This window comes from Lycorma delicatula, chromosome 5 (assembly GCF_047948215.1).
Source record: "Lycorma delicatula isolate Av1 chromosome 5, ASM4794821v1, whole genome shotgun sequence".
Classification (NCBI taxonomy): Eukaryota; Metazoa; Arthropoda; class Insecta; order Hemiptera; family Fulgoridae; genus Lycorma; species Lycorma delicatula.
Window position 1 is genome coordinate 168,810,694 of NC_134459.1, and position 27,790 is coordinate 168,838,483.

The 27,790-nt window shown below is 29.1% G+C and overlaps 1 protein-coding gene across 1 annotated transcript in view; it reads left to right on the forward strand.

Annotated features, from left to right (window-relative positions):
- LOC142325792 (neural cell adhesion molecule 1-like) overlaps positions 1-27,790 on the forward strand; it is a 962,523-nt gene that overhangs the window by 303,642 nt on the left and 631,091 nt on the right. The window contains exon 3 of the mRNA XM_075367823.1: positions 4,217-4,428. Coding sequence (XP_075223938.1) covers positions 4,217-4,428 — 212 coding nt within the window. The remainder of the gene's footprint in view (positions 1-4,216; positions 4,429-27,790) is intronic.

The window sequence follows — 27,790 nt, forward strand, 5'->3', positions numbered from 1 at the left end:
TACGTTTATTGTTTGAAGTTATACTTTTTTGGCGCGTTAGGAGAAACTGATCTGAGTGTTTTTTTTTCAGTAAGTTACGGAAGTTGCGCGCGCCGATGTAACACACGATGAAGACTTGCGCAGGCCCAAGTGAATCAGTTTACACGCACATGCGTACAATGTCTCATTCAGTCAATCGTTCAATGCAATTAAGTAATTAACACGTGTTGTAAAAATAACAAATATTGTGTCGTAATAAATATATATTTATATTGACGGGTTTCTGAAGACAGATATTTTAAACTGTAAATATTGCTGTTCTTATTCTTAAAACTTTATTTATATTGCAACGTATATTTTTTTTTTTTTTTTTTGTGAAACGTGTATCAGTATTTGAGGTTATATTTATGTATTAATTTTTATGATTAAAATTATATTTTTTAATGACAGAAAATATCGCACATTAAATAAATTCTTGATTTTGCATAAATAATTTTAAATTTATCAAAAATAGCATTTTTGGTAAAATACACTATTATAAAATAAAACTATTTGTATCATATTTTTCATACCATAAACCGCTAATAAATTCGTGCTTATTCAATAGGCAAGAAGAATTAATGGAACTAAACTAATCGAAATATATTCGATGAATTTTTTTTTTGACAACGAATACTTCAATATTTTTTAAATTGTATAAAATAAATATTATTTAATTTAAGCTTTATTTATTCAAACATTTATTCATGGTCGTCTATCGATCGTTTGACTCAGTTCAAATTTGTCTGAATGCGTAAAAAAAAATTCTTTTTTTATTCACGCCAAAGAAGTATAACGTCTTACGTGCATACATAAGTACACACGAGTATTAAGTACGCACGAGCTTTTTTTCTTTAATTACTCTAATAAGTAAAGAATTAAAAAAGGTAAAACTATAAGAAAACAAAAAATTTGAATAGTAAAAATCTTACTGATCTCTACTATTTTTAATTAAGGAAGAATATTTAAAATAGTAACCTGAAGTTTCTCTTTTAATTTAAATTAATTATGTTGTCTTACTTTGTTATTTTAACGGTTGGAGATTATCCCTGCAGGTTTAAGAAAACCAGTAGAAAAAATAAATGTAAGTAAAAATCACCTTGATGCCAGACCGTTTGTTATATCTGGCCAGCAACTTAAAATGTTCTTTTAAGTTGCTGGGCAGATATAACATAAAACAATGTAGTTAACTGCTCAGTACTTTTTCTCGCTGCTTCCCCCTACTATTCTCGCCTATTGTTGTCAGTTATAAACTGTTGATGCTTAAATGCAATATATTTAATATAATTGCACGTTTGTTTTTCTAAAATGTCTTACACGATCAAAAAGATAATTGTTATAGTGAAAGCTTAAGTACCTTCTGGGTCCTTTGAAAAACGCGTCAAATATGTGCGAGAAAATTTCCAAATACCACTATCTTACCAAAGAGTAGCATACAAGATTTGGTTAAAAAGTGGCGTACAACAGTCGGTTTTGCATTTGAAACCGACCTAGTCAGGGACCGGTTCTAAGGAAGGTAGAGGCAACCTTCCTTAGAAGGAGAGGCCATAGACGATATTCAAAGAAGAATTTTTGCCAGTCCGACATTCCGAAAAAACTGTATGTAAGATATCATAATAAAGTGTACGCATCTTGCCGTAAAACTATTCATGATAAACCATGATTTTTACAAATTAAGAGAACAGAAATACCGAAACATTCTAATTATTGTGACTGACTTCTCAAAAACTTTATCGATGGACAGATACACCAAATTGTGGTATTTCATCAGACGAGGTAAGATTTTATTCATTTAAACTTGTTAATTACAACCAGGTACCGGATAATTGAAAATCCTCACCAGATGTTTGACCGACCAGTTCACGATGAGAAAATCAACTTATTGTGTGCTATTGTTTCTGGTAATCGTTTAGTGAAGCAATATTTTTTATCAAACAGTTAATATAAAAGCGTGCCGTACAATTTTCGAAGAATTCTACACCCAGTTGAAAGATTGTAAAAAAAAGTACGGCTTCTTCCAATAAAAGAGCACCATATCATACGTCAAACTATTCTCTAGTACGCGTTCATACGGCTATAACAAAGAACAATCAGCAGCGGGCGATGACCTCTATGCTCTGCAGATTTGTCTAGTTGAGATCTTTCCTTTGAGGCTATTTGAAGGATGGAGTTTACGAATGAAATCCTCACACTATCGATTAAATGAAAATGAACATTCAACAAGAAATCAACGGCATTGATAATAACGTTTTGCGTCAGGTGACTTTCAATGTCATTAGATCGTTAGAGTATAAAATTGGAGAGCTCAGTTTAAAGATATTTTGAAAAATTATAGTAAATATGTAAACTTTTATTAATGTAAATATAGAATTTAATGTAATTTTAATTTTTTCGTAAAATGTTACATGTCACAACTGTGATATAGTCTGTAGTGGATCGATTTTAAGCAGCTCATCCAAGTTATGAAGAGCATTGTGCTCGTACAATGCTTGTGAAAAATCTGAAAGGCAAATTTCTGAAGTAAAAAGTAGCTTTCTCTGAGAGTAATGATTTTCATTTTAAAATTTGCTTCTACAGTAAACTTTTTTTTTGTCTTCAGTCATTTGACTGGTTTGATGCAGCTCTCCAAGATTCCCTATCTAGTGCTAGTAGTTTCATTTCAGTATACTCCCTACAGCCTACATCCCTAACAATTTGTTTTACATATTCCAAACGTGGCCTGCATACACAATTTTTCTCTTCTACCTGTCCTTCCAATATTAAAGCGACTATTCCAGGATGCCTTAGTATGTGGCCTATAAGTCTGTCTCTTCTTTTAACTATATTTTTCCAAATGCTTCTTTCTTCATCTATTTGCCGCAATACATCTTCATTTGTCACTTTATCCACCCGTCTGATTTTTAACATTCTCCTATAGCACCGCATTTCAAAAGCTTCTAATCTTTTCTTCTCAGATACTCCGATCGTCCAAGTTTCACTTCCATGTAAAGCGACACTCCAAGCATATACTTTCAAAAATCTTTTCCTGACATTTAAATTAATTTTTGATATAAACAAATTATATTTCTTACTGAAGGCTCGTTTAGCTTGTGCTATTCGGCATTTTATATCGCTCCTGCTTCGTCCATCTTTAGTAATTCTACCTCCCAAATAGCAAAATTCTTCTACCTCCATAATCTTTTCTCCTCCTATTTTCACATTCAGTGGTCCATCTTTGTTATTTCTACTACATTTCATTACTTTTGTTTTGTTCTTGTTTATACAATAAACAACACAGTAAAAACACTTTTAAATCTGCATATCAGCAAAACGTTTAGTGGGTTTGGTACATTGATTTCAACAAAATACTATAGAAATCTAATATGATATGGTTTTTTATCACTTTTTTTAGATGGTTGCTTAGTTTTTCCTAACAGAACAACCATTTTTTACGATACTTAACTTGCTTTTGATCAAACATAAAAAAAAAATATTACTAAATTTACTGAGAAAACTAGAACAGTAATTTTTTTTTTTTGTATAATATATCATCTCTAAAAATAGATATACCACGAAGAGTAAATTTACTCTATTTTATTTTTCATAGTGAATTATTTTACAACGACTAATTTTATAACATCGTATAAAAATTATTTAACTTTCTAATTTAATTAGATGATAATATTTTATTTAGCTGTACGTTTTACTTTAATATCAAGTAATGTGTGTAGGTGGATGTATATATGTGTTGGTGTATGTGCGTTTTTTATTTAAATAATTATTTGTTTTCTGTATAATTAATTTCTCTTTTCTGGAAATGCTATTAGCTATAAATCATCAAGCTATGGCTCCAGGGAGGGCTGACTTGTAACATCTTAAAGTAAATTTATAATACGTTCGTTATCTTGTACTTGTATGTTATAATTCAGTAATTGGATTGCAAAACTCGTAGTAGTTTTATTTTGTAAGCATTAGAATTTTCTTTGAGAAAAATTTGCATAGAAGTGTTTCACAACGGTGCCCCAAGAATAGTAATGGTGATTTTTCATTTATTGTTGTTTGTTGAATAAACAAGATTATTTGAGTAATTATGTTTTTTATTTATCCAGTTTATAAAACATATTTATTACTAAGTTAAAGAGATCATAAAAACCATTATTTGTATGAAGTATTATATGCATAGATTTTATCGATATTTTTGTTTTGTTTCTATTTTTAGGTTTGATGTTAGAGGCAGACCATTCAACAAGGCATTGTTGTGGTCAGATGGAAATGCTTTCGGATCAAGAGCTTATTTTGTGACAGGAAAACGTCCAGCTGCAGCACTTCAGTTAGAGGCCGTTGAACTAAAAGATGCTGGCGTTTATCGTTGTCGTGTCGATTTTAGAAATTCTCCTACGCGTAACTTCCAAGTCAATCTATCAGTTATAGGTTAGTGTAATTTATTATTTTTTACATTTTTAATTAATTAAATATAATTATTTAAAATTTAGTCGTTTTTATCAAAGTTTAGAAAAAAAAATATCAACGAAAAAGTCAAATTATAATTTCATTACATTCACGTACTTTTATTTGAAACTTCCGTGACAAAAAGATATTAGTTTACTTTCTGTGTGGTTATATTATCTTACAATTTTTACTCTTTTTAATTAAATAATTACACGTTATAATGAGTTTACGGTCAGATATAAATTCCAGAAATATATTATTCTACAGAAAAAGTAACTTATGGAATTTAGAGTTATGCGATGACATGATATTTTCTAAATTATAATTTATTGGCCGGCCTCCGTAGCGTCTCTGCCTTTCATCCACAGGTACCGGGTTTGAATCCCCCGGTCAGGCGTGGCATTTTCACAAACGCTACAAATCATTCATCTTCATCCTCTGAAGAATGCCTAACGGTGGATTCGGAAATTAAAAAAAAAAATTAAAAATAAAATTTATTAAAAATGTGTTTTATTTTTTTCCTCAATAGTAAGGATAATTTACTTGGATTTATTAAACATTAATAACAAAAAATTTTTTGGTAAATCTGTTTCTAAGTGTATAAATATTGATTTTATTTTGCTCTGGATCAATTACGGGTTCGTTTAAATTTATATATAATTAAAATTTTACTTCTCATAGGTCACAAGTTAACTTATACAATTTCACTTGTGTGTATGTATATATTATACACAAACAGTTCGTAACGTGTGGCAACCCTTTAATAAATTTCTAACCGTTAAACTTAGAAAGGTTGAATTTAGCAAATAGTCATACCTCAAAGCAGCTAGTTTAGCGGTAGAAAATATTACACCCCAATCACTCAGGAGGTTCCCGTGGATGAAATTCAAGAATTTTAATTGAAAGGATAGAATTAGGAGAAATCATTTTTAAGGACGATGAAAAACAAAAAGTTTGGATAACAATACATCCCAAACAATGGTCAATTGACCTTTTTTTCCTTACTTTTTTACACCCCTAAGGCAACGGGCTCCCGCCGTTTAGACATAACTTGGTCGCCTCAGAGTGCCGTGGCAGCAGTCTCTGTCCTCCCTATCTTACTCCCACTAAAGGGTTTTCCAAGAGGGAGGTCGGCGTGTCATAGGGACACGCCGATTTCCTCATCCGGACAGTCAACGTGCCCCTCCACTGGAGGGTTGCCCTCCCCTACATACTCCAGACATGCCTTACTCAAATCCTTCGTAATCTGCGTCCCCTGCACACACCTTTAGGGTGCCCCATATCATCATAAGGGAACTCCGACCCACACATACTTGCATGTGAGCAAGCCAAAGCACCCTAGACATAGAGGCTGCCTGCCTCCCTGGTCCTGAAAGTTGCCACGTTTCGTATCCCGTATCTCTCTTCTTTTTTTTCTATACACAACCTATAAAATACGACTTCTTTTATCCCCTTACCTTTCCAGTCATTTAAATAATTAAAATTTTTCCCGTCAGTAAATAATTCTGAGTTAGGAGCATTTTCTATAATGAATTTTTACGGTTTTTTACTGTTGAGTAGTTATTTAATAAGACATTATCGACCAATTTTGATACTAGCTGTAAAAACAATTGAACGACCGCCTTTTTAGTTAGGGTTGTTGTAAATTGAATTTTTATACGTTGAATTTTTTTGTTTTACAATGGTATAAAAAAAGTATATCACAAATCTTAAGCTTTTTATTTAAACTTTATAAGTTGCCACCATGAGGTTCTGCTGAGATAATGGAGTGGGGTGGTCATATATTGAAAAAAAATTCGTATAGGTAGAAGCATTTGGTTAATTCGTAATATTTAGACGTCGAAAAGGTATTTAAGGGATCTCAAAATTTTTGAACACCTTGTGTTTTATACGTATAAAATTATATTTTTCTGGATAGTAATGCGGTTAGTTCCGTAGTTTATTTCTTGTTAATCATACTAAAATGACTGTTCAAATTTTATTTTAACATATGAGTAGCAATATTGTCTTTAGCATCTGAATTTGGACTACCCTTAATTACCTAATTCGCTTACCAATTAATTACCTAATTCACTTTACACAAAATAAAAACAGTGATAACTAATTAATAGAAGAAATCTTTACAGACTTTTTTTTTATTTACTTAAATATTCTTTTATGATAAAATTTAACCAGTAATGGACATAGAGATAAATTACTGCTTATTTATTTTTTTACGAGCAACAAAATTCATTTCTTATCATCCAATTAATAAAGGAAAAAACTGTACGTAACTGGCCGTATACTTGTATAGTTTTCAGGAAATAAGAAAAAATAATTAATTTAATGAAACTAAATAATATAAAAATCTCATGTGAGCATAAAATGACTTCCTTGTAGCCCTATTAAAATATATACACACATTTTTTTTTTTTTTTAATGAAAAGATCATAAAATTTTATTATTTCATTAATAACTTCCGATATTTTTTTTTTATTGTTATTATTGAATTAGTATCTATCGTAAAACTTTTTTTCCAATCAGAAGTTAATAATTATTAACAAATCAATATATTTAAATTAGAAAAAAAGTTTAAAAAAAAGGAGATGAAATCTCATTCGAACCGATGTACCTTCTCCTTGTTAGATCCAAATATTTCATTAATTAAAATTTCATTTGGCTATAACTCTGGAACCAATGAAAATACGTACGACTTATGCTATATCATTGAAAAGCTATCAATGAGAACTTACTGCTGCAGTTAAGAAAAAGTTCAAAAGCCACATTTTTTGGGATTTTTTGGACGCTTTTGATTCAATTACTTAAAATCAAAAGGGGAGGTGCACAACTAGATGTTACAACAGTTCCAAATCAAAAATTTCAGATTCTATGGCTAATGGTTTTTGAGTTATGCGAGATATATACGTATGTACAGACTAGCAAATGTACGCAGTACATTTTGACTAGCGCCGAAACTAGTTAAAATGGATTCAGGGATGGTCAGAATGGAAATTTCTGTTAAAATCTGAATACCTAAATTTTTCGCGATCACAGTACTTCCTTTACTTCGTAAAAGGAAGTAAAAGTTAAAGAAATTAGAGTTGGTTTATGTGTTCATTTTTCTTCCAGAAATCATACATAAATTAGACACTCTTGGCTGAGAATTAAAATCAAAACTAATTGAATGAAAATCCAGTAACTCTTATGCTCAAACCAGTTGGCTGCTCAGTAAAACTAATTGCGCTCTGTCAGTTAATTGTTTGTGTATATGAATATTTGAAATAAATAAAATAGAGGTTGAATTCAGTTTTTTAAGCCTAAACCAAAATTGCTGGAAAATCGGCAACTGGAATACCAAATAAAAGTAATTTATTAGCGAGTTTAAAAATTGTAATTTATTGTTGGTACCAAAATAATATTTATTAATTAAAAAATTTATATTTTTTTAAAAATAAAAATATAAATGTTTTAATTATTAAATATTAATAATTAATAAAATTAATTAATTTTTTAAAAAATTATTAAAACAGAAGAAAAACACAAATAATTCCCAGAAGCTAATTATATCTTATGAACAGAAAGGAAAGAAACAGGCTTTCCATTAAGGCATTGAGAAGATGCCCATCACTTAAGGGATGTCTTTTCAGCTAAAGAGCTACTCAGACTCCCCCAGATGTAGCACGTTAAGGTGTTTCAATCGCCGGTAAACCTCACTGTTGTATAGATGATTCGCTGCTAGAAAATTCGCATGATTACCTAACCGCTGATTTTAAATTAAACGAACCGTTTGATTTCCTTGCGAACATAATGTTATTCCAGATAATTTTATTTTGAAAATAAATCTACAAATTATTTAAAATATGATTTAATATTTTTGAATCGATTCACATAATACTTTTTCCGGAGTAAGAATCCGTAATCATATGACAATTTTTTTTTTTCAACTAATTTAGGACGAATGTTAGTGTTTTCTTAATAAAAAAAATATGTTTAAATAACTGAATAGATCAATGTAACGAAGCTATTTGTAATTTTTAATTTCTTATTTGTTAATTTGAAAATTAATCTTTATTTCCTTATATGAAGTAAAGGAAGTATCGTGAAAAATGTCGTTTTTCAGATTTCAAAGAAACAGCCATTTTCAGCATCCCGAATCCATTTTCACTAATTTCGGCGAGACGTCTGTACGTACATACTTATGTATCTTGCATAACTCAAAAAAGATTAGCGGTAGGATGTTGAAATTTCGGATTTAGGACTGTTGTAACATCTAGTTGTGCAACTCCCTTTTGATTTTAAGCAACTGAACCAAAAGTGTCCAAAAAATTCCCAAAAAAGTAGATTTTGGAGTTTTTCTTAACTGCAATAATAAGCTTTCATTGATAACTTTTCAACGATATATCATAAGTGGTACGTATTTTCTTCATTGGTTCCAGAGTTATAGCCAAATGAAATTTTAATTAATGAAATATTTGGATCTAACAAGGGGTAGGCACATCGGTTCGAATAAGATATAATCTCGTTTCTTTTAACTTTTTTTTCTAATTTAAATATATTGATTTATTAATAATTATTAACCTCTGATTATAAAAAACGTTTTCCGATAAATAATTATTCAATAATTACAATTAAAAAAAAATGTATTAAAAATTATCAGAAGTTATTAATGAAATAAAATTGTATATACTTTTAAATTTCAGAAAATGTGTAAATGTAATTTAATAGGCTTACAAGGAAGTCATGTGGTGTCCACATCAGTTTTTTTAACCTGTTAAAAAATTCAGTCCTAAATGAGGAAAAAGTATAAATAAACTACTTAATATATAATAAATAAAGTAATATATTTATTATATTATATTTATAATTATTATATTAATTAATTATTTATTTTTTAATGATGTTTATATATTTATAATAAAGTATTTTCAATAAAAAAAAAGTTTATTATTGTCACGTAATGACGTGTAAAAGAGAAAAAAATATATTATTAGAAAAATAAACCATGAAATATTTTTTGAGTTAAAAATATAATAGGTCACGTTTTTATATTGGTTGTAGAAAGCATCATGTTTGTAACATCCTTTCCCACAACCGAGTATGTGATATTTCAGGATATAACTTCATTGTTAGAGGCTTCGTTAGAAGTAAAACCACCCTATAAAAGGGTGTTTTACCAATAATACCTTTTTCCAAAAACATTTTTATCCGCCTACGAACACATTCATCGAATCGTATAAGTACATTTCATAAATCTATATATTTTGCACCAGTGAAAAATACATATAATTGCTGTATAAACAAAAATATATTTGTCACTTTTTATTTTTATAATTTTTTTTTTTGTAATCATTTATGTAAAAAAAACAAACTGTTTAAATTTTGATTTTTTTATCAAAATATTTTTTTTAAATTCGTTGTTTCCAATGATTAAAAAAAATTAATGATTTATTTATGACCGAAATAAGCAAGACTACATTAATTTGTTGTTATTATCTACATCTACCGATATTTATTCTGTTTGTACTCGGTAGAAAGTAACTGAGACATATTAGATATCAATCAGTATTGCTTTCTTTAAGAGCAATGATAAATATCACCTTCATTTTGGTGGTGGCTGGCATGTAGATTAGCAACTCTCGATAATTAATGAGAACGGCGATGGAAAAAATCTTTGAATTTCATTATGCCTGTTTTTGGGTAATTATTGTGTCACATTCTGGTATAACCTGCGTCTCATATTACACCGCCTACACCAATTTGCTTTACTACAATCACTTTACAGATCAACATGTAGATGTTTGTTGATCATTTTATTTGGTACTTCACATACAATTGGAATTCAGTTTTTTTATCTTAACAGAATTTTTTTTTTATTATATATTTTTTTTAATACGGTAATTTTTTTTATAATCCATATAGTAATAAATTTTACTTCATAAAATCATTATGATTTTATTTTTGATTTTGTTTGACAAAGAATCTGTTATTTTACAGTTTACTGTACACGTATTATTTGATTAAATATTTATTTTTTTATTGTTATGTTGAAATAAAAAGAAGTTGAAACTCATTTTTCCTTTAATCCAGATTTATCAACTTTTCCTCGGTATTTTAACATAAGTTTTATACTCCAGTTAAAAACTAATTTATTTTATCATAATATTTTCAGAGGATTTTTAAAAATAAAACAAAATCGAATATTAATTATATTAACATTTTGTCAAAAAATTTATATGTGGGTTTTACATCTCTAAAACATTCAACTTTTATTAATTTAAAGTAAAAATGTAATGTGTGTGTGTATGTGTGTATATATATATATTGGTGTGTGTGTGTGTGTGTGTGTGTGTATATGATTTATAAATCTATAGACCTATTTTACAATTTACTTTTTATTAATATTTTAAATAATGGTTGAATATTATATACAGTGGTTGTTAATGTGGGTTAAGAATTTATTACCGATATATCTAATGCACCTAATATTTTATGTGTGTGCGCGCGCGCTTATATAAACATTAGATATTAATTTTAAATAAAATTGGTTCTGTAACTACCGAACTTCTTGAGAAAAAGTTACAAAAGATGTTCCTTAGACTCCCTCAGGTGTTTTCAGAAACATAATACGGTTAAGTTAAAGTAGAATAGCCTGGCTGAGTTTGGTTAGATGTTATCTATAATTAAAAGAAATTTCTTGTTAAACAAATACTTATAAACTAATAATAAAATTTTATAGAATCGCAGATCAATTTTGAAAAGTCCGTAGAAAATATCAATATGTCGGATAGAAAAGTAATTTTTTAATTTTAGAATCTTTCTTCAAATACAGTCCGATCCTATTTAAACACAGGCAGATCCGTGGCTCAAGTTTTATTAGAATATGTATTTTTTTTTTTGTCTTCAGTCATTTGACTGGTTTTATGCAGCTCTCCAAGATTCCCTATCTAGTGCTAGTCGTTTTTTAAATTTTCTAGCCTACCAACCTTTTTTAAACTTTTAACATTCCAAGCTCCGACTCGTAGAATGTTATTTTTTAATTTTCTGGTGACCCCTTCCTTAGTAGTCCCCACCCGGAGATCCGAACGGGGGACTAGTTTACCTCCGGAATATTTTACCAAGGAAGGCGCCTTCTATATGAAAATGCAGTGAGCCACATTTTCTTGGAAAAAAAGCAGCTGCAGTTTTCCATCGCTTTCAGCTGCGCAGTACTCAGAGGACTAAGTGATGTTGATATGGCCGTTTAAGTCATTCTGACTCACGCCCCTAACAACTACTGAAAGAGCTGCTGCCCTCTTTCAGGAATCATTCCTTAGTCTGGCTCTCAACAGATACCTCTCTGATATGGACCTTCGGTCCAGCTACTCTGTATCCCTGAGCACTCAAGCCCTCTCACCAACGGCAAGGTCTCATGATTCATAGAGAAGGAGAATATGTATTAAGCTAAATATTTTTTTTCAATAAAGTTTGGTTTTTATTGTTTTATATCACGTGTGTAAGTATAGAATCCGATTTAATTACGCTAATTCCAATTATTATTATTTTTAAAACAAATAAACTTGATAAATTACTATAATGTTATAAAGCGTGTCCGGGAAGTTCTTTTTAAAACTTACCGTGCTAATTCAGAACATCAGAATTAATAAAAACGATGATAAACACAAATGCTTCATCTCCCTTCATTTTACCCGCGCCATTTTTTTTTTTTTTTTTTTAAATAAAAATGTGGTATATACATACAAACCCAACATCTATAAAAAAAATTAATAAGTCTGTAATTATTAAAGTGATAGCAAAAATTATGCGGTCTGATGATAATTTTGTGCTTGTTTTTACTTCTGTCATTGAATTAAAATAATTACTAATAATTTTTAATATTAGTAACAGTAAAACTAAGAAGGATACAAAATTATCAGATTATAATTCTCGAGATCCACTTTTAACAGTTTTGGCTATATTGTTTTCTCCAAGTAGTTTTTCAGCTACTGCCAGGTTTTCAACCAGGTGTTACTGCCAGGTTTTTCAACTACTGTCTAGGTGTGTATGTATAAATGCAAAATACAATTGCCGTATTCAATTTCAGTATACCCCCTACATCCTACATCCCTAACAATTTGTTTTACATATTCCAAACCTGGCCTGCCTACACAATTTTTTCCTTCTACCTGTCCTTCCAATATTAAAGCGACTATTCCAGGATGCCTTAGTATGTGGCCTATAAGTCTGTCTCTTCTTTTAACTATATTTTTCCAAACGCTTCTTTCTTCATCTATTTGCCGCAATACCTCTTCATTTGTCACTTTATCCACCCATCTGATTTTTAACATTCTCCTATAGCACCGCATTTCAAAAGCTTCTAATCGTTTCTTCTCAGGTACTCCGTTCGTCCAAGCTTCACTTCCATATAAAGCGACGCTCCAAACATATACTATCAAAAAGTTTTTCCTGACATTTAAATTAATTTTTGATGTTAACAAATTATACTTCTGACTAAAGACTCGTTTCGCTTGTGCTATTCGGCATTTTATATCGTTCCTGCTTCGTCCATCTTTAGTAATTCTACTTCCCAAATAACAAAATTCTTCTACATCCATAATCCTTTCTCCTCCTATTTTCACATTCATTGGTCCATCTTTGTTATTTCTACTACATTTCATTACTTTTGTTTGTTCTTGTTTATTTTCATGCGATAATTCTTGCGTAGGACTTCATCTATGCCGTTCATTGTTTCTTCTAAATCCTTTTTACTCTCGGCTAGAATTACTATATCATCAGCAAATCGTAGCATCTTTATCTTTTCACCTTGTACTGTTACTCCTAATCTAAATTGTTCTTTAACATCATTAACTGCTAATTCCATGTAAAGATAAAAAAGAAACGGGGATAGCGAACATCCTTGTCGGACTCTCTTTCTTATTACGGTTTCTTTGTTATGTTCTTCAATTATTACTGTTGCTGTTTGGTTCCTGTAAATGTTAGCAATTGCTAATTTTTATAAATGGGGAATAAATTTAAAAAAAAAGAAGACTTTCTAACTATATACAGGTGAAGCTTAACAAATTCTCTTAAGTAAAGTTTTCCCAAATTCTAAGACCCTCTTTAATAAAGGGTAAATAAGAAAAACAAAATTTTCAAACGACTTTTCTGAATTTATGATCGTCCGAGAATTATAACTTAAAAAGATGGTAGAGATTTCTTTAGAGAGGCATTTTATATCGCTCCTGCTTCGTCCATCTTAATAATTCTACTTCCCAAATAACAATATTCTTCTACCTCCATAATCTTTTCTCCCCCTATTTTCACATTCATTGGCCCATCTTTGTTATTTCTAATACATTTCATTACTTTTGTTTTGTATTTGTTTATTTTCATGCGATAGTTCTTGCGTAGGACTTCATCAAGCCGTTCATTGTTTCTTCTAAATCCTTTTTACTCTCGGCTAGAATTATTATATCATCAGCAAATCGTAGCATCTTTATCTTTTCACCTTGTACTGTTACTCCGAATCTAAATTGTTCTTTAACTAGTTCCATGTAAAGATTAAAAAGTATAGGGGATAGGGAACATCCTTGTCAGACTCCCTTTCTTATTAATAACAGTAACATCCGTAAATATAATAATGATAAATAAATTTATATAGCTACAATTTGGTATTTTCAAACTTATTTATTTTTTACTAAATTTTTTTCAGTTTATGTCCACAAATTTTCATTAAAATATCTTAATTAATTTCTTAAAATATAAATTTTTATCGAAAAATCACAAAATGTCGGATAAATGGAAAATGAAGCATGATGCATTTGTCCAAATGAAATTTTTTGTTTATTTTGATGTCCTAAATCAGTCTCTTATGTTTGACCAATACTTCCTGGAACACTCTTTATAATCACTTTAATATCGGTATAAATTATAGTTCTTTATGTTTCGGACAGTAGTAAGAGATAATGACCAGAAGGTTAATGACCTTCCATTTAAAAAAAAAAATTACTTTTCATTTTACTAGAGGCTCCCTTATTTCTATTAGACTAATGGAGGGAGAATATTATAAAGTTCGTTCATTTACGATTCTAATCAATTTCTAGGATAAACATTATTAACACAAAGTACAACAACAAAGTAGATTGTGGTTAGAGAACTACACCTGTTACGAGATTTATACAAACAAAGCTACTTTATTTTTTTTAGTTCCTTTAATAGATAATAAGGTACTGAGTAGATTTATTTTTGATTAATTTTTGAAAAGCAATTAATTTTGGATTTAATAACATTTAATATTGTGTTAACAAAATTTGTTTTTGTTTTTATTATATTCAATTTTTTTAGTGATCTTTTTTTACATAAAATTGTTGTTATGTAAATTAATTTTTTAAGGTAATAATTATTACCTTTATAATAAAAAATTCATCATTTTTTGTGTACATCACGAGCTTGTTCATATATATATATATATATATATATAAAGGTGAAAATGAAAGAGAAAAGAGAAAAATAGCGATAGAGAGAGAAATGTTATAAAAGTAAATGAAATGATATATTTTAATACTTGCATAAAAAATTAATTTATTTTTATACCTCATTTATCATATTTATTCAATAATAAATTAGTATAAATCTTAATAAATTAAGATTAGTGATAAATTGAGGGTGTTAAAAGAACAAGTCTTAAAACATTATATATAAAAATCAAATTACTTCTGAATGAACAAAATTATTAATCCCGTGAAAGGACTTTGATAACGTGTAAAGAAAAAAAAATCACGTAATATTTTAAAAATGAAATCTAGTTGTCATTTATGACAAGAATTATAATTAGGATTTTATCTTTTTTATTAAAAATACGAGGCGGGTAATAAAGAGAGAGTAAAATAGGAGTTATAATATAGAAAATTATTGTAAGTTTAGACGTGTTCAGTCTAAATAAGCGTTAAACAGCTTCTGAAAGAAACATGGAACCACTTAATGACACTTGAAAAAGATAAAATCTTTTTGTGGTGTAAGAGTTTGTGTAATTACCGATGGTAGTAGCCCTTTTCACCGGTAGTGTTTATTATAGAGAGAGAGAGAGAGTGGAAGTTCGGTACGAGCGCTGATCCTTTACTTTCTCTTACTAGCACCCGGCTTCTTCTTGCTCGGTATCATCGCTAAATGATTCTCGAGCTTTTTAATATCGGAAAACCCTCAGCTAAAGATCTTAATTAATCTTCCTATTCAACTATATAAAAGGATCGGTGAATAGACTACACGATTCTGCTGGCGTACAATTACTAGCTTTTTGTTATTTTCCGTATTATATCTTAATTTACGCCAGCTTGTCTTGTCTTTTGTAACTATCACGATACTTTTATATTCATCCATTCATCTTTTATTCTTTCTTCTCCTTTTTTCCGCCAATATTTCTTTTTAACGTCTCTTATCCTCTTTGCTGTTCTTATATTATGTATTACACTGAATTATGATTATTAAGGAATCATCTATCAAGCGTCAGCATGTTTATAAATAAATAATTAAGTCTTGTTCAACTAACCGTATATACTTTATTAATAAAATATTATTTTCTATTATTAATGATTAAAAATTCTTGTAATTTGTCAGTTAACTATTTATATATGCACGTACATTTTATAACTTCATTAATTATTTTCTAGTAACTCAATGAAGTTAATTTTTAAAATACATTAAAGAATTTTCTTTAACCGTTTGATATCTAATCAAGGTACAAGCTAAAAACGTGTGTGCGTGTATGTGTGGTTATACGCGTGCGCGTGTGTGTTTAAAATACCATATCGTGACTGATTCATAATCACCTTCCAGCAAAAACTACTGAAGATAAATTAATGAAAATTTATATACACGTTCTTCTTTCGGTGTAAGTTTACATTAAGAAACAATTTTTTTTTAAATTGTAGGTTCAAAGGGTTAAAATGATTTTTTTTATTTTTCTTCGAAACCCGACTCTTTTTCTAATTTGTCGACAACAAATGAAGTTTTCAACTTAATCTTTGGTGTGTGTAATCTGCATGTGAATATCTAAAAACCGATTTTTTGAAATTCGACCTTGAACATGATGAAGAAAAGTGAAAAGATTTAGAATTTTGATTTGACTGAAAACCTTTCCTGTTTCCAAACGAAATATCTTTCTTACTAAACGTTATATTCACTCGATTTTCGCACGCCAATACTCTTCAGTTGAATATCTAAAACGATTTCGAATGTTTTGAGTTTTAATATTACAAGCGGTAAAAAAACACGGGAAATCTAAAAACCAATTAGCGAGTCCTGTACTGACAAAACTGTTGCTCTGAAGAAATCACAATACATTGATAAGTTTTATGAATTAAACAGGATTTAATTTTTATTTATTTTTATTCTCACAAGCATGAGTTTAATGAACGCAGGGATCCAAGGAACTGAGTCCCTGGTTAGTAGATATCAGGCTAAACATCCCCTGACCCCAACGGGAATGGCAAATAACCATATTCCGCGAACGAAGTCGTGACGGGGATGCTGGTGTATATAAATATATATATATATATATATAAACCAGCATCCCATCCCAGTACCAGTATATAGCCTTTTTAAAAATAAGGTCCGTTTTTAATTTTCCGCTTATATACACGATGTAAACAGATGCTGCTTGCTTTAAATCAATTATTTCAATCAGTAATTAGCTATTAGCACCAATATTTTAGTTAATTTGTTGTTAATTATTTGTATTCATACATTTAAAATGAGTGCTACAAATCAGGATTCCGCCGAATGTGAAGTACGAGAAGTAATCCAATGTTTTGATGACAAAAAATCATTCTGCGGTTAAAATTAACAGAAAAATGTGACTTTTCGGACCGAATATTATGAGTGATGCTAAAGTAAGACAGTGAAGCTGTTCATTTTGAGAAGGTCAACGAATATTCATGATATATCATGAAATTTCCTGATTTATCATCAACATTCACATTTACTTTTCTTTATCATGAAACGAATATTCACGATGCAGGAAGTAACGCTTGGCCGTCGGTGATAACGAATGATTTGATTGAAAAAATTGAGAAAACCTTGGAGAAAATTGCCGTTTACCGTGTCACGATTGTCTTGGATATTTTCTAATATATCATATTTTTTAATTTAAGAAATTTTTATTGAAAGATTTGGCTATAAAAAAAAATTTGTGCCGAATGGGATATGAAAATGTTAATCTACACACAGAAGGAAAACTTGTTGTAGCGCATGAATTTTTGTGGCTTTATGGAAATGATACATTATTTGTTCATATTATTACCGAAGATAAGCCACGATTTCTTATTCGAACGTCGATACAAAGCGATAGTCGATGCGATGGCGGCATCCATCATCTTTTAGACCGAAGATGTTAAAACAAGAACGTTCTGCAAAAAAAGCTTAAGGCTAAAGTTTTTTTTTTTCGATACGAAAATGGTGTTTTTGTTTGTTGAATTTAGTGATCGCAAATATTATGAATGCCGATACATAAAGCGAAACGTTAAAAAGTCTTAGAAGAGCTTTAAAAAACAAACGATGTGGAATGCTATACCGTGGTATTTTGTTTATGAATGACAAAGCTCGGCTATATTATAAAATATATAAATATAATTAAATGTTTTTCTTTCTCTTTTATTTTCCAAAATGTGTGTGTAAATGGCTTAATTATGTCATTATCTAGATAGATTTAATAATTTAATTCGGGTATTTTTCTAGACTGTTTTTTTTTAAATTTTGAAAATAATCGTTTAATTAATTTTTATTTATTTCCATAATAGATTTCTATGATCTACTGATAAATTATCCTATAAAGTAACACGGAAAAGAAAGTGACACGGAAAAGCTATGTAAAACGGAAAAGAAAGTATATAATGGTACTAAATCATAAATTAAATTTAAAAAGTAGGTTGAAAAATTAAAAAAGATATATGCGTATTTTTGGAAATAAAAAAGGAAGGAGTTGATATCATAGAATGGAAACAGTGTTTTAGATTTATAAAAAAAAAAAAATAGAGTTGTAATATAGGGAAACAAGTTTGATTTATATTTTTTTTCAAATAACAGATAGCTAAAATATGAATACAAGATAAGAGTAGGGGAAGTTACATAGAAAAAGAATAGCGTATAGAAGAAGGATTTTTGCCGGTCCCAATTCCCTTTACTTTTAAATTTTAAATGAAAGAAGCAGTAAAAGGATTAAAGAAAAATCTGCGATTATACTAAAAGTTCAGAAGGAAAAATAAAATTTTTTATATTAGATGATGATATTGATTTTTGCGAAATCTAAACGTAAGTAAGAACGATATGTATTCATCACTAGGAGAGAAATTATATTTTGAAATATAAACAAGAATAAAATGAAGATAGTGAAATGCAAAAGAAAAGAAAGTAATGAAAAGTTAAAATATTGAAATAGAATAACACAGCAAAGAGAAATTAAAGAATTTTATTTTACAGATAGTTAAATTAAAAAGAGTGGACTCTTGTAAAGAAGATATTGAATACAGATTTTCAAAGCAAAGATTGCTTTTTGCAGAAAAAATCTGCTATTAACAAAAATTGATTTAGAAATAAAAAAAATATTCTTAAAATGATTGGTATAGCGTGCACCGCTTTATTGCAGCAAAACTTGAAAAATGGGAAGCCAGAAATAAGAAAACATATACTGTGATGTTACAGAACAGCAAAGAAAATTTGTTGAGTTAACAACTTAATTTTAAGAAAATTTAAAGAAATTACCTCTTCTTTAAATTTTCTTAAAATTAAATTGTTAAATTGTTTGTTACAAATTCTTATAAAACTAATGAAAAGACTACATATTGAGCCGTATTCTTATATTAAAGCAACTAGGATTAGTTAATTTAGTTTTAGGGAAATTTAAGAATTCTTAAAGTAATTTTAATTAAAAAGTAACAAATATTAAAATTTATGAAACAGAAGATTACAAACATTGAGGATGTAGGATGAAAGAGATAATTTTAGTATAAGAAATTTTCAGGGAATGAAAAGGAATTGAGAAGTTCGTTAGAGTTAAAAAGAACAACATATTATTAAATAAAAAAGCTGCTAATAAATAAAAGCAACATATTTGTCTGTGTAAATTTAGAATTTTGTCTGTTTACAGTTTAGAGTAATTGTTTTTCATGATATCATTTTTTTTATTAAGTAAATTATTCTATAATTCAGATTTTTATCTATTTTTTATATCCACATAATGCAAAAAGCCCACCGGGCTGATCTAGTGGTTAAATCGTCGTTGCAAATCAATTCATACTAAAGGTTAGTTCCTTTTATACGGATTTGAATACTAGACAGCGGATACTGGTCTGATTTTGGTTGGGGTTCAATTAATGTCACGTCTCAGTAACGGTCGGTCTGAGTCTGAACAGGACTACACTCATTTCCATGATATACATCCTCATCTGATTGGACCACGGAAGGGAGGGTTGCTTATTATTTATTAGCTGAAAAGATTGCAACGTACACATTAGAAAAATAAATAAAAAATTATGAAAAAGTCCCTAACAATTTTTACAAAATTTATATAAAAAAGATTTAAGTTGGTCATATTAAAATTTTATTTTAATCTTAATTTAAAGTTACATTAAAGAAGTTCTTTTCACTTTTCAATAAAAAGTAATTTTTTAGGATTTAGTCGCAGTAATACATAAAAAAGTTTTGTCTGTGAAATGTTTAATAATTTTTGTAAGATTTTTTCTTTTCAATAATAGGACTATAACACTATTCCAGCTACACTTCGGATTTTTAGTTTGTAAATTATTAGATAAGGATACATCTTAGCAAAAATGTCTATTGGAACAAAGTCTAAACCGATTAGAATTTTAAATATCAGGTACTGAATCCTTTTTCTTTTAAATATTTTCCAGAGGTTATGACAGAAGTGACGAGTAGTTTAGTTAGTGTTTTGCTTATGGAAACAATCAAGTGTAATTGACTTTATATCATAAAAATACTACAAAATTTCTTCATTTACTTTTCACTTGTACCTAATTATGAAGTTACAATGAAACTATTGGACTATCTAAGGAGTTCACTTTCATTAAAATTATAATTTTATATTTTATTATCTTCATATCCGTATTGAAAAATAGAGTCAATTACTCCATTTTGAACAAGCTTATAAATTTCGACAACAAGGATACGATTTTTTTAAACGCTTTTGAATGCCAAAAGAATTTATCTCGTAATGATGATATATTTGAATTGATCTATTTAGATAAAATCTACTGCAGAATCATTAACTTCTTAAAACAAAAACTTTTCGTTTTCGATCCGATTATATATTTTTCTTCTATATTTGAGTCTTTATTTAAATTAAATAAATAAATGATATATTTCAGCTAAAGAACTCCTTCTTTCCATTTCTATTATGAAAATGATTTTTTTGAAAGTAAAATATCTAAATAAACAGGGAAGCAGGTAAGGAGGGAGAAATCACTTGAACGCCGGTGGGAGGAAAGTTAGGATCAGTTGACGAAAGGCTTATGGATCTTCAGACTGATTCCTGACCTCCAGAGATGGCTCATCCGCTAACACGGGAAACTGTGGTATAAGTACCACAGTTTCAAGTCCGTGACCCAATTTCTTTCTGGTAACGGATTTTTAAAGGTCTACCTATGGGAAAGGACGCTAAGCCCCTTCTCGAAATGACATTATTGAGAGTATACCATAGAACATATAGTGTTCGTGTGTGATGGGTTCTCGTAGAATAGGAAAGCATGCCGCAGAGATCCGATCGCTTAACCGAGAGAACATCATCGGGACTACGCTATAGACCGGACGAGCTTCAGATGCGTTGTTCACGATCTTGATTTAGACTGTCCGTACAAAGATAGCAGACACAAATGTGTACAAAGATGACAGATACAAATACATAAAAATGTGGCAGACACAAATGCAAATTGCATTTACAGTCGTAAGGACACTGTGTACAGTTTTATTGTGAAATTGAAGTGTTTCAAATAATAGAGCGGCTCGCCGATTATGAAATACGGTTTGTAATTTGATTTTTGACCGCAAGGATAGTGCCAGCAGCGGAAATTCATTCCCAGATATGTGTAATTTACGGATTTAATCCAGTGAGTAACAGCAAAGTACGTAAATGGGTAAAACTGTTCAAAGTTGGGCGGGACATTGGAAATGATGAACCGCTGTCGGGCCAACTTTCTGTTTCCATGGACGGTTTCTTGCGCGAAGTTGACGCAAAAATTCGTGGGGATCGACGATTCACGATTTACACTTTGTCACTGATATTTAAGGTCAGTACTATACAAAATCATTTCTGAAATCTTGCGGTTAAAAAATCTGTGCTCGCGGTGGGTTCCCAGGTTGGTTCTGAAGAACACCATAAGAACGAGAATGGCTAGTACTTCAACAATTTTGACCCGATATAGTGAGGAAACAGAAGAACTTTTGAACCGCATTGTCATAAGGAAAGAAACATGTATTTCTTACATCACTCCAGCATGAAAGGGGCAGTCAATAAAATGGCGGCACACAACATCTCCAGTCAAAGTGAAAGCCAAACAAATAGCAACAAGCAAGATTATAGAAACTGTGTTTTGGGATAGACATGAATGATATCTATCGATTTTATTCTCAAAGGGCAACAAAATAATTAGATGCGTACTGTGAGACCTTGAAGAAGCTTCAGCGTGCCATTCAGAATAAGCGACTTGGCCTACTGTCCTCTGGAGTTTTTTGCTGCATGACAATGCACGACCTCATTCTGCTGCTCAAATTCTACAGTTAATCAGATCTTTTGGATGGGAACAAACGAACTACCCACCGTATAGCCCGAACCTTGGGCCGAGCAATTATAACCTGTTCCGCTACTTAAAGGAGTTTCTTGGTGGTCAGCGGTTTACACCGATGAAGAAATGAAAAGAACACTTGAAAACTGGTTGTCTTCACAGACGGCTGATTACCATGATGTGGGCATAAACGGTTTAGTAAAACGATATGTTAAAAGTTTAAACAAACAAGGTAACTATGTAGAAAAATACCATAAAGTATAAACATAAAAAAAAAGGTTTTTGACAATAGCTTTACTAGTTTTGTTTTATTACAAAACCGGCCTCACTTAAAACATTAGCCCTCGTATATGTGTTTGTATGATGTACAACGGTGTACGTTATAAAATTCGTTCAGTGCACTGATTTTTTGTGACTGAATATATTGATGTAGTATTAAAATGTATTTAATTTAATTATGATAACCTATTCTATTATAAATACTTATTATTATTTACTTTCAAAAGTACCTATTTAATTTGAACTATACAGTTGCGATCACTTACTTTTAACGTGGTCTATTTTTCTGTACTTCAGTTGAATGATTTATTAATATTAAACATAAAATAGTTTGAAATATAAATTAACCGAAAGAAATAAAAAAATAATAATTTTCGTTATTTAATTCGTAAAAAAAATCCAAAATCATTTTAAAATAAAATAATAAACATTTGCGCACAAATTAAAGTTTCAGTCACTAAGTGATTTTTTGATTAACAAAACAAATCACTAAAGTTCAATATTTCATTATTATAAAAAGAAATTTTACGTGACAGTTGAAAAAAGCTAGGAAAGCATATTGATTTTCTGAAAGAGGTTTTATAAGATTTTACACTGATCTGGGGCCCTTTTTTTCTTAATTTATTATTTATAGTAGTTTTTATGTTTACAAAACAAAATGGGTTAAATCTAAGTAGTTTTGCTCTTTGTTTATGTACTCCTCTTTTTTCCTTTGGTGACTTTAAAGTTTTTCTTCATATTTTTTGTCGTGTGGTTCTTTTACATGATTAATCATAAATTCTTTTCTAGTTTACTTATGAGATCTTTCTTTATGAGAATACAGAATTGCCGTTTCTATAATAATTTTCTATACAGCATTGAGATATAACGGTTTGTTAGTTTTCTTCTAATAATTTAATGGTTTGTGCTAGTAAGAGAGAACATAATACAAGTTAAAAGAAATATATGTATATTTAAAAAATTTAGTTGCATATAAAGTAGGTTGCTTTTAAGTTGGAGAATTTTAGAAATACTGTAACGGGATAATTCTTTAGTACATGATGAAAAGTAAGTACTAACCTAAATTTTCTTTTATTATTTCTCAAAAGTTAAGTAAAGATAGAAAATTCTGAAGCGGTGAGATTATGTATGTCCATTAATGAATTAAACAGCACGATAATACAAAATATATCTTAGAAAAATAAACTAAAATTTATTACAACCCGTTGTTCAACTTTCTAATGATTTAGGACCATTGTTTGGGTAAGTAAGCTGTAGATAGCTTTTATTGAATTTCTGGATTCCAGTTTAGTAAGTATACTTTATAAATACCGTCTTATTTACAAAACATTTTTGAACAACGCGGTCATAGCTTACAAACAAAAATAAAAAAAATTAAATGGAAGTTGTCCAAGTTTAAGTTTTTGTAAAGGACAATTAGCAAAAGAAAAATATATATAGTATAAAATATGAAAAACTATAAAGCCTGTTCTATGTTAAGTTATTAAAAATTCTTTTAAAAAAAACAAAGAAAGACATGAAAATATTTTTCTGTAAGACAAGAAAATTACATGAAAATATTTTTTGTGTGTATTTCAAGTCTAATGATCTGAAATTTGATGAGATCGAAAATACAAAATTTTCACCGTTTTTTAATTTAACTGATTTTAAAAAAAGACTGGAAATTTATTAAAAGGTGAAATATTTTAAAGTTTTACTTTGCATCCTGATGAAACACCGACTCAAAAATATAGTTTGTTCCCAACAATAAAAATATTATATATATCTTTTGTAAGTCCACTATCCATTTTTTTCATGTAATTAAATATACATGTACGCATGCACTACTTTTTACCTTATATCTCAGGATTGACCAAAGTGATTTGTTTTTTCAAATTTCGTACAAATATTTCTATTTATGAGGCACTGATAATATTAAATTTTTTTATTTTAATTTATTGAAAGATTTGGGGATGTGGTAAAAAACGATTTCGATTACTTTCAGATGCAAGTTTTAGAGTAAACTTCATTAAAGCGAATTTTCTTCCTACAATCCATGTATAAATAATCCAAAGAATATTTCAAAAAAAATCAACCCCCATCTCTTTAAAGTGGAATACATATTTATTTTTTTTTGCTCTATCGTCCTTGGGTTTAAATATTATTCAAACAATTTATGAAGTTTATAATGTATATTTAGAGCTGTTAAGAAATGTCTACAATTATTTAAATTATAGACTCTAGATTAAAATGAAGAAAATTTGTTCTAAAAATTTTAATTTTTCTATTTTAGACTTTATTTGGACTTTAATTGTTCTTTATTTTAAAGAACAATTTAGATTCGGAGTAAGAGTACAAGGTAAAAAGATAAAGATGCTACGATTTGCTGATGATTTAGTAATTCTAGCCGAGAGTAAAAAGGATTTAGAAGAAACAATGAACGGCATAGATGAAGTCCTACGCAAGAACTGCCTCATGAAAATAAACAAGAAGAAAACAAAAGTAATGAAATGTAGTAGAAATAACAAAGATGGACCACTGAATGTGAAAATAGGAGGAGAAAAGATTACGGAGGTAGAAGAATTTTGTTATTTGGGAAGTAGGATTACTAAAAATGGACGAAGCAGGAGCGATATAAAATCCCGAATAGCACAAGCGAAACGAGCCTTCAGTAAGAAATATAATTTGTTTACATAAAAAATTAATTTAAATGTCAGGAAAAGATTTTTGAAAGTATATGTTTGGAGTGTCGCTTTATATGGAAGTGAAACTCGGACGATCGTAGTATCTGTGAAGAAAAGATTAGAAGCTTTTGAAATGCGGTGCTATAGGAGAATGTTAAAAATCAGACGGGTGGATAAAGTGACAAATGAAGAGGTGTTGCGGCAAATAGATGAAGAAAGAAGCATTTGGAAAAATATAGTTAAAAGAAGAGACAGACTTATAGGCCACATACTAAGGCATCCTGGAATAGTCGCTTTAATATTGGAAAGACAGGTAGAAGGAAAAAATTGTGTAGGCAGGCCACGTTTGGAATATGTAAAACAAATTTTTAGGGATGTAGGATGTAGAGGGTATACTAAAAATGAAACGACTAGCACTAGATAGGGAATCTTGGAGAGCTGCATCAAACCAGTCAAATGACTGATAACAAAAAAAAAGACTTTACTTGCAGGAGGGTGTTAGATTTAAAGAAAACTTTACTTAAACAACCTATTAATGAATATTTTAAGAAAAAAATGTTTTTAAAATTTGTTCGACATCTCTATAAAATATATATATATATATATATATATATATATATATATATATATTGTTTTTTTGCTCAAATTTGTTTAACTTTTATTGTTAAAAGATTGTTGATTTCCAATTTTTCTTCATCACTTAAAGGATTATTAAAATTACAGTAACTTTGGCATCCATATTATATTCCGTACCCAAAATGAGAAGTAATTTTTTTCATACTTTTATAAAGTTTATACTTTATTTTTCAATAATTCTGTTTTAAATTAATTTTTTTTAGCGATCACTTCATAAATAAATTTGTCCTATATTTTTCCCAAACTATAAGGAAACTCCACGTAAAATCAAAAACGTTTTCCTTAGAGTTTAGGAATTTTTATGCAAAAATCTTTTCTTTTTTTGTTCGTCTAATTATTAGTTATACTTGACTAGCGTAGCTGGGAATACTGGCAATACTTAACGGGCGTTTTTAAATATATATATATATATTTATAAAAATACACTTAGGTTCTGTGTTTAATAATTTTACGTATGTACTAAATTGATTTATTTTGTATTATTTCATTACTGAAGTTTATCATTCCATTGAATTTAAATAAAAATTTTCACTTCTTGCAAGTAGAGCTTGTTATTGTTCAAGTTTAATTTGTTATATAGTTTAATTATATTAGTTTAATTTATTATATTGTATAAGCATTATTATTATTTATTTATTTATTATTATTTTTATAATAATATATATTATTATATTAGTTTAATTTATTATATTGTTCAATTTTATTTTTTTACTTTTAAGGCAATAAATATCCGTATAATCTAAAGCTATTGGTCGTACTTAAATGTTGATTTATAATATGAAATTTTATGAAGATCATAAATAATAACATTATTTACAGCATTTTACGATATACATATCATTGTGAAAGAACGTCAATATAATATGAAGCTTATTTATTAATGACTTATTTATTTATTGGATTATAATCAAAAAAGATTTAAACACAACTCTGTAGAAAATATGTATTATTAATTCATATAACCATTTACAACAATCATAATTCTAATATGTATACAAATTAACTATTATAAAAACCTGTAGTACTCTGCACTATGAGTATTAACTTCGGTTTATACTAAAAATACATTTAAACTAAGTATTTGTTCCCTTTCTCTACATTACTTCTGTAGGTTAAGTACGGTTTTAATATTTTTGTAAGCTGTTGAATGAAATATTAACTTTTATTATATTTCTACAATGTATCTATTGCCCAATTGATACATGATCAAATACTGCTCTTGACTGTTGACGTTTTTAGATTGTTGTTTAAACATTCACGGTTTTTACTTGACTCACTCCCTAATGTGAACAATCAGCAGATTTAAAAAAAAATTAAACTATCTTTTCGAGTTTCTTGATAATTATAATTCTATTGTAGATAAAATTATATACATTTTTTTAACCTAATACAATTCACAATTTGAACATTCGAAAATTCATGAATTTTATAGTTCATTTAAACATTCAGGAAAATAATTTTGTGAAAATATTTGTTTTGAATAAACAACATTCGGAAGAATAAACAACATTCGGAAAAAATATATTCGAGTAAACAGTCAAATAATGGCTAATATATTTTTTACTTTTTATAAAGTACCTTTAGCTGTAACAACTCAAATTTAAGTTGGTCCTTTCATTGGCAAGACTATACTTTAGCCCACCGGGCTGGTCTTGTGGTTAACTCGTCAACGCAAATCAGCTGATTTCGAAGTCGAGAGTTTTAAGGTTCAAATCCTAGTAAAGGAGGTTTTTTTATACGAATTTAAATACTAGATCGTGATACCGGTATACTTTAGTAGTTGGGTTTCAATTAACCACACATCTCAAGAATAGTCGACCTGAGACTGTACAGGTACACTTCATTTACATTATACATTATCATCCTCATTCATCCTCTGAAGTAATACCTTACGGTGGTTCCGAAGGCTAAACAGAAAAAGAGAAGACTATACTGTAGTTGAAAATTATGGTGGAAATTTTATTACTTTTAAATTCATTTATTTATATTTTCCTGGGTGTTCTAGTAGTATTTCAGTAGGAA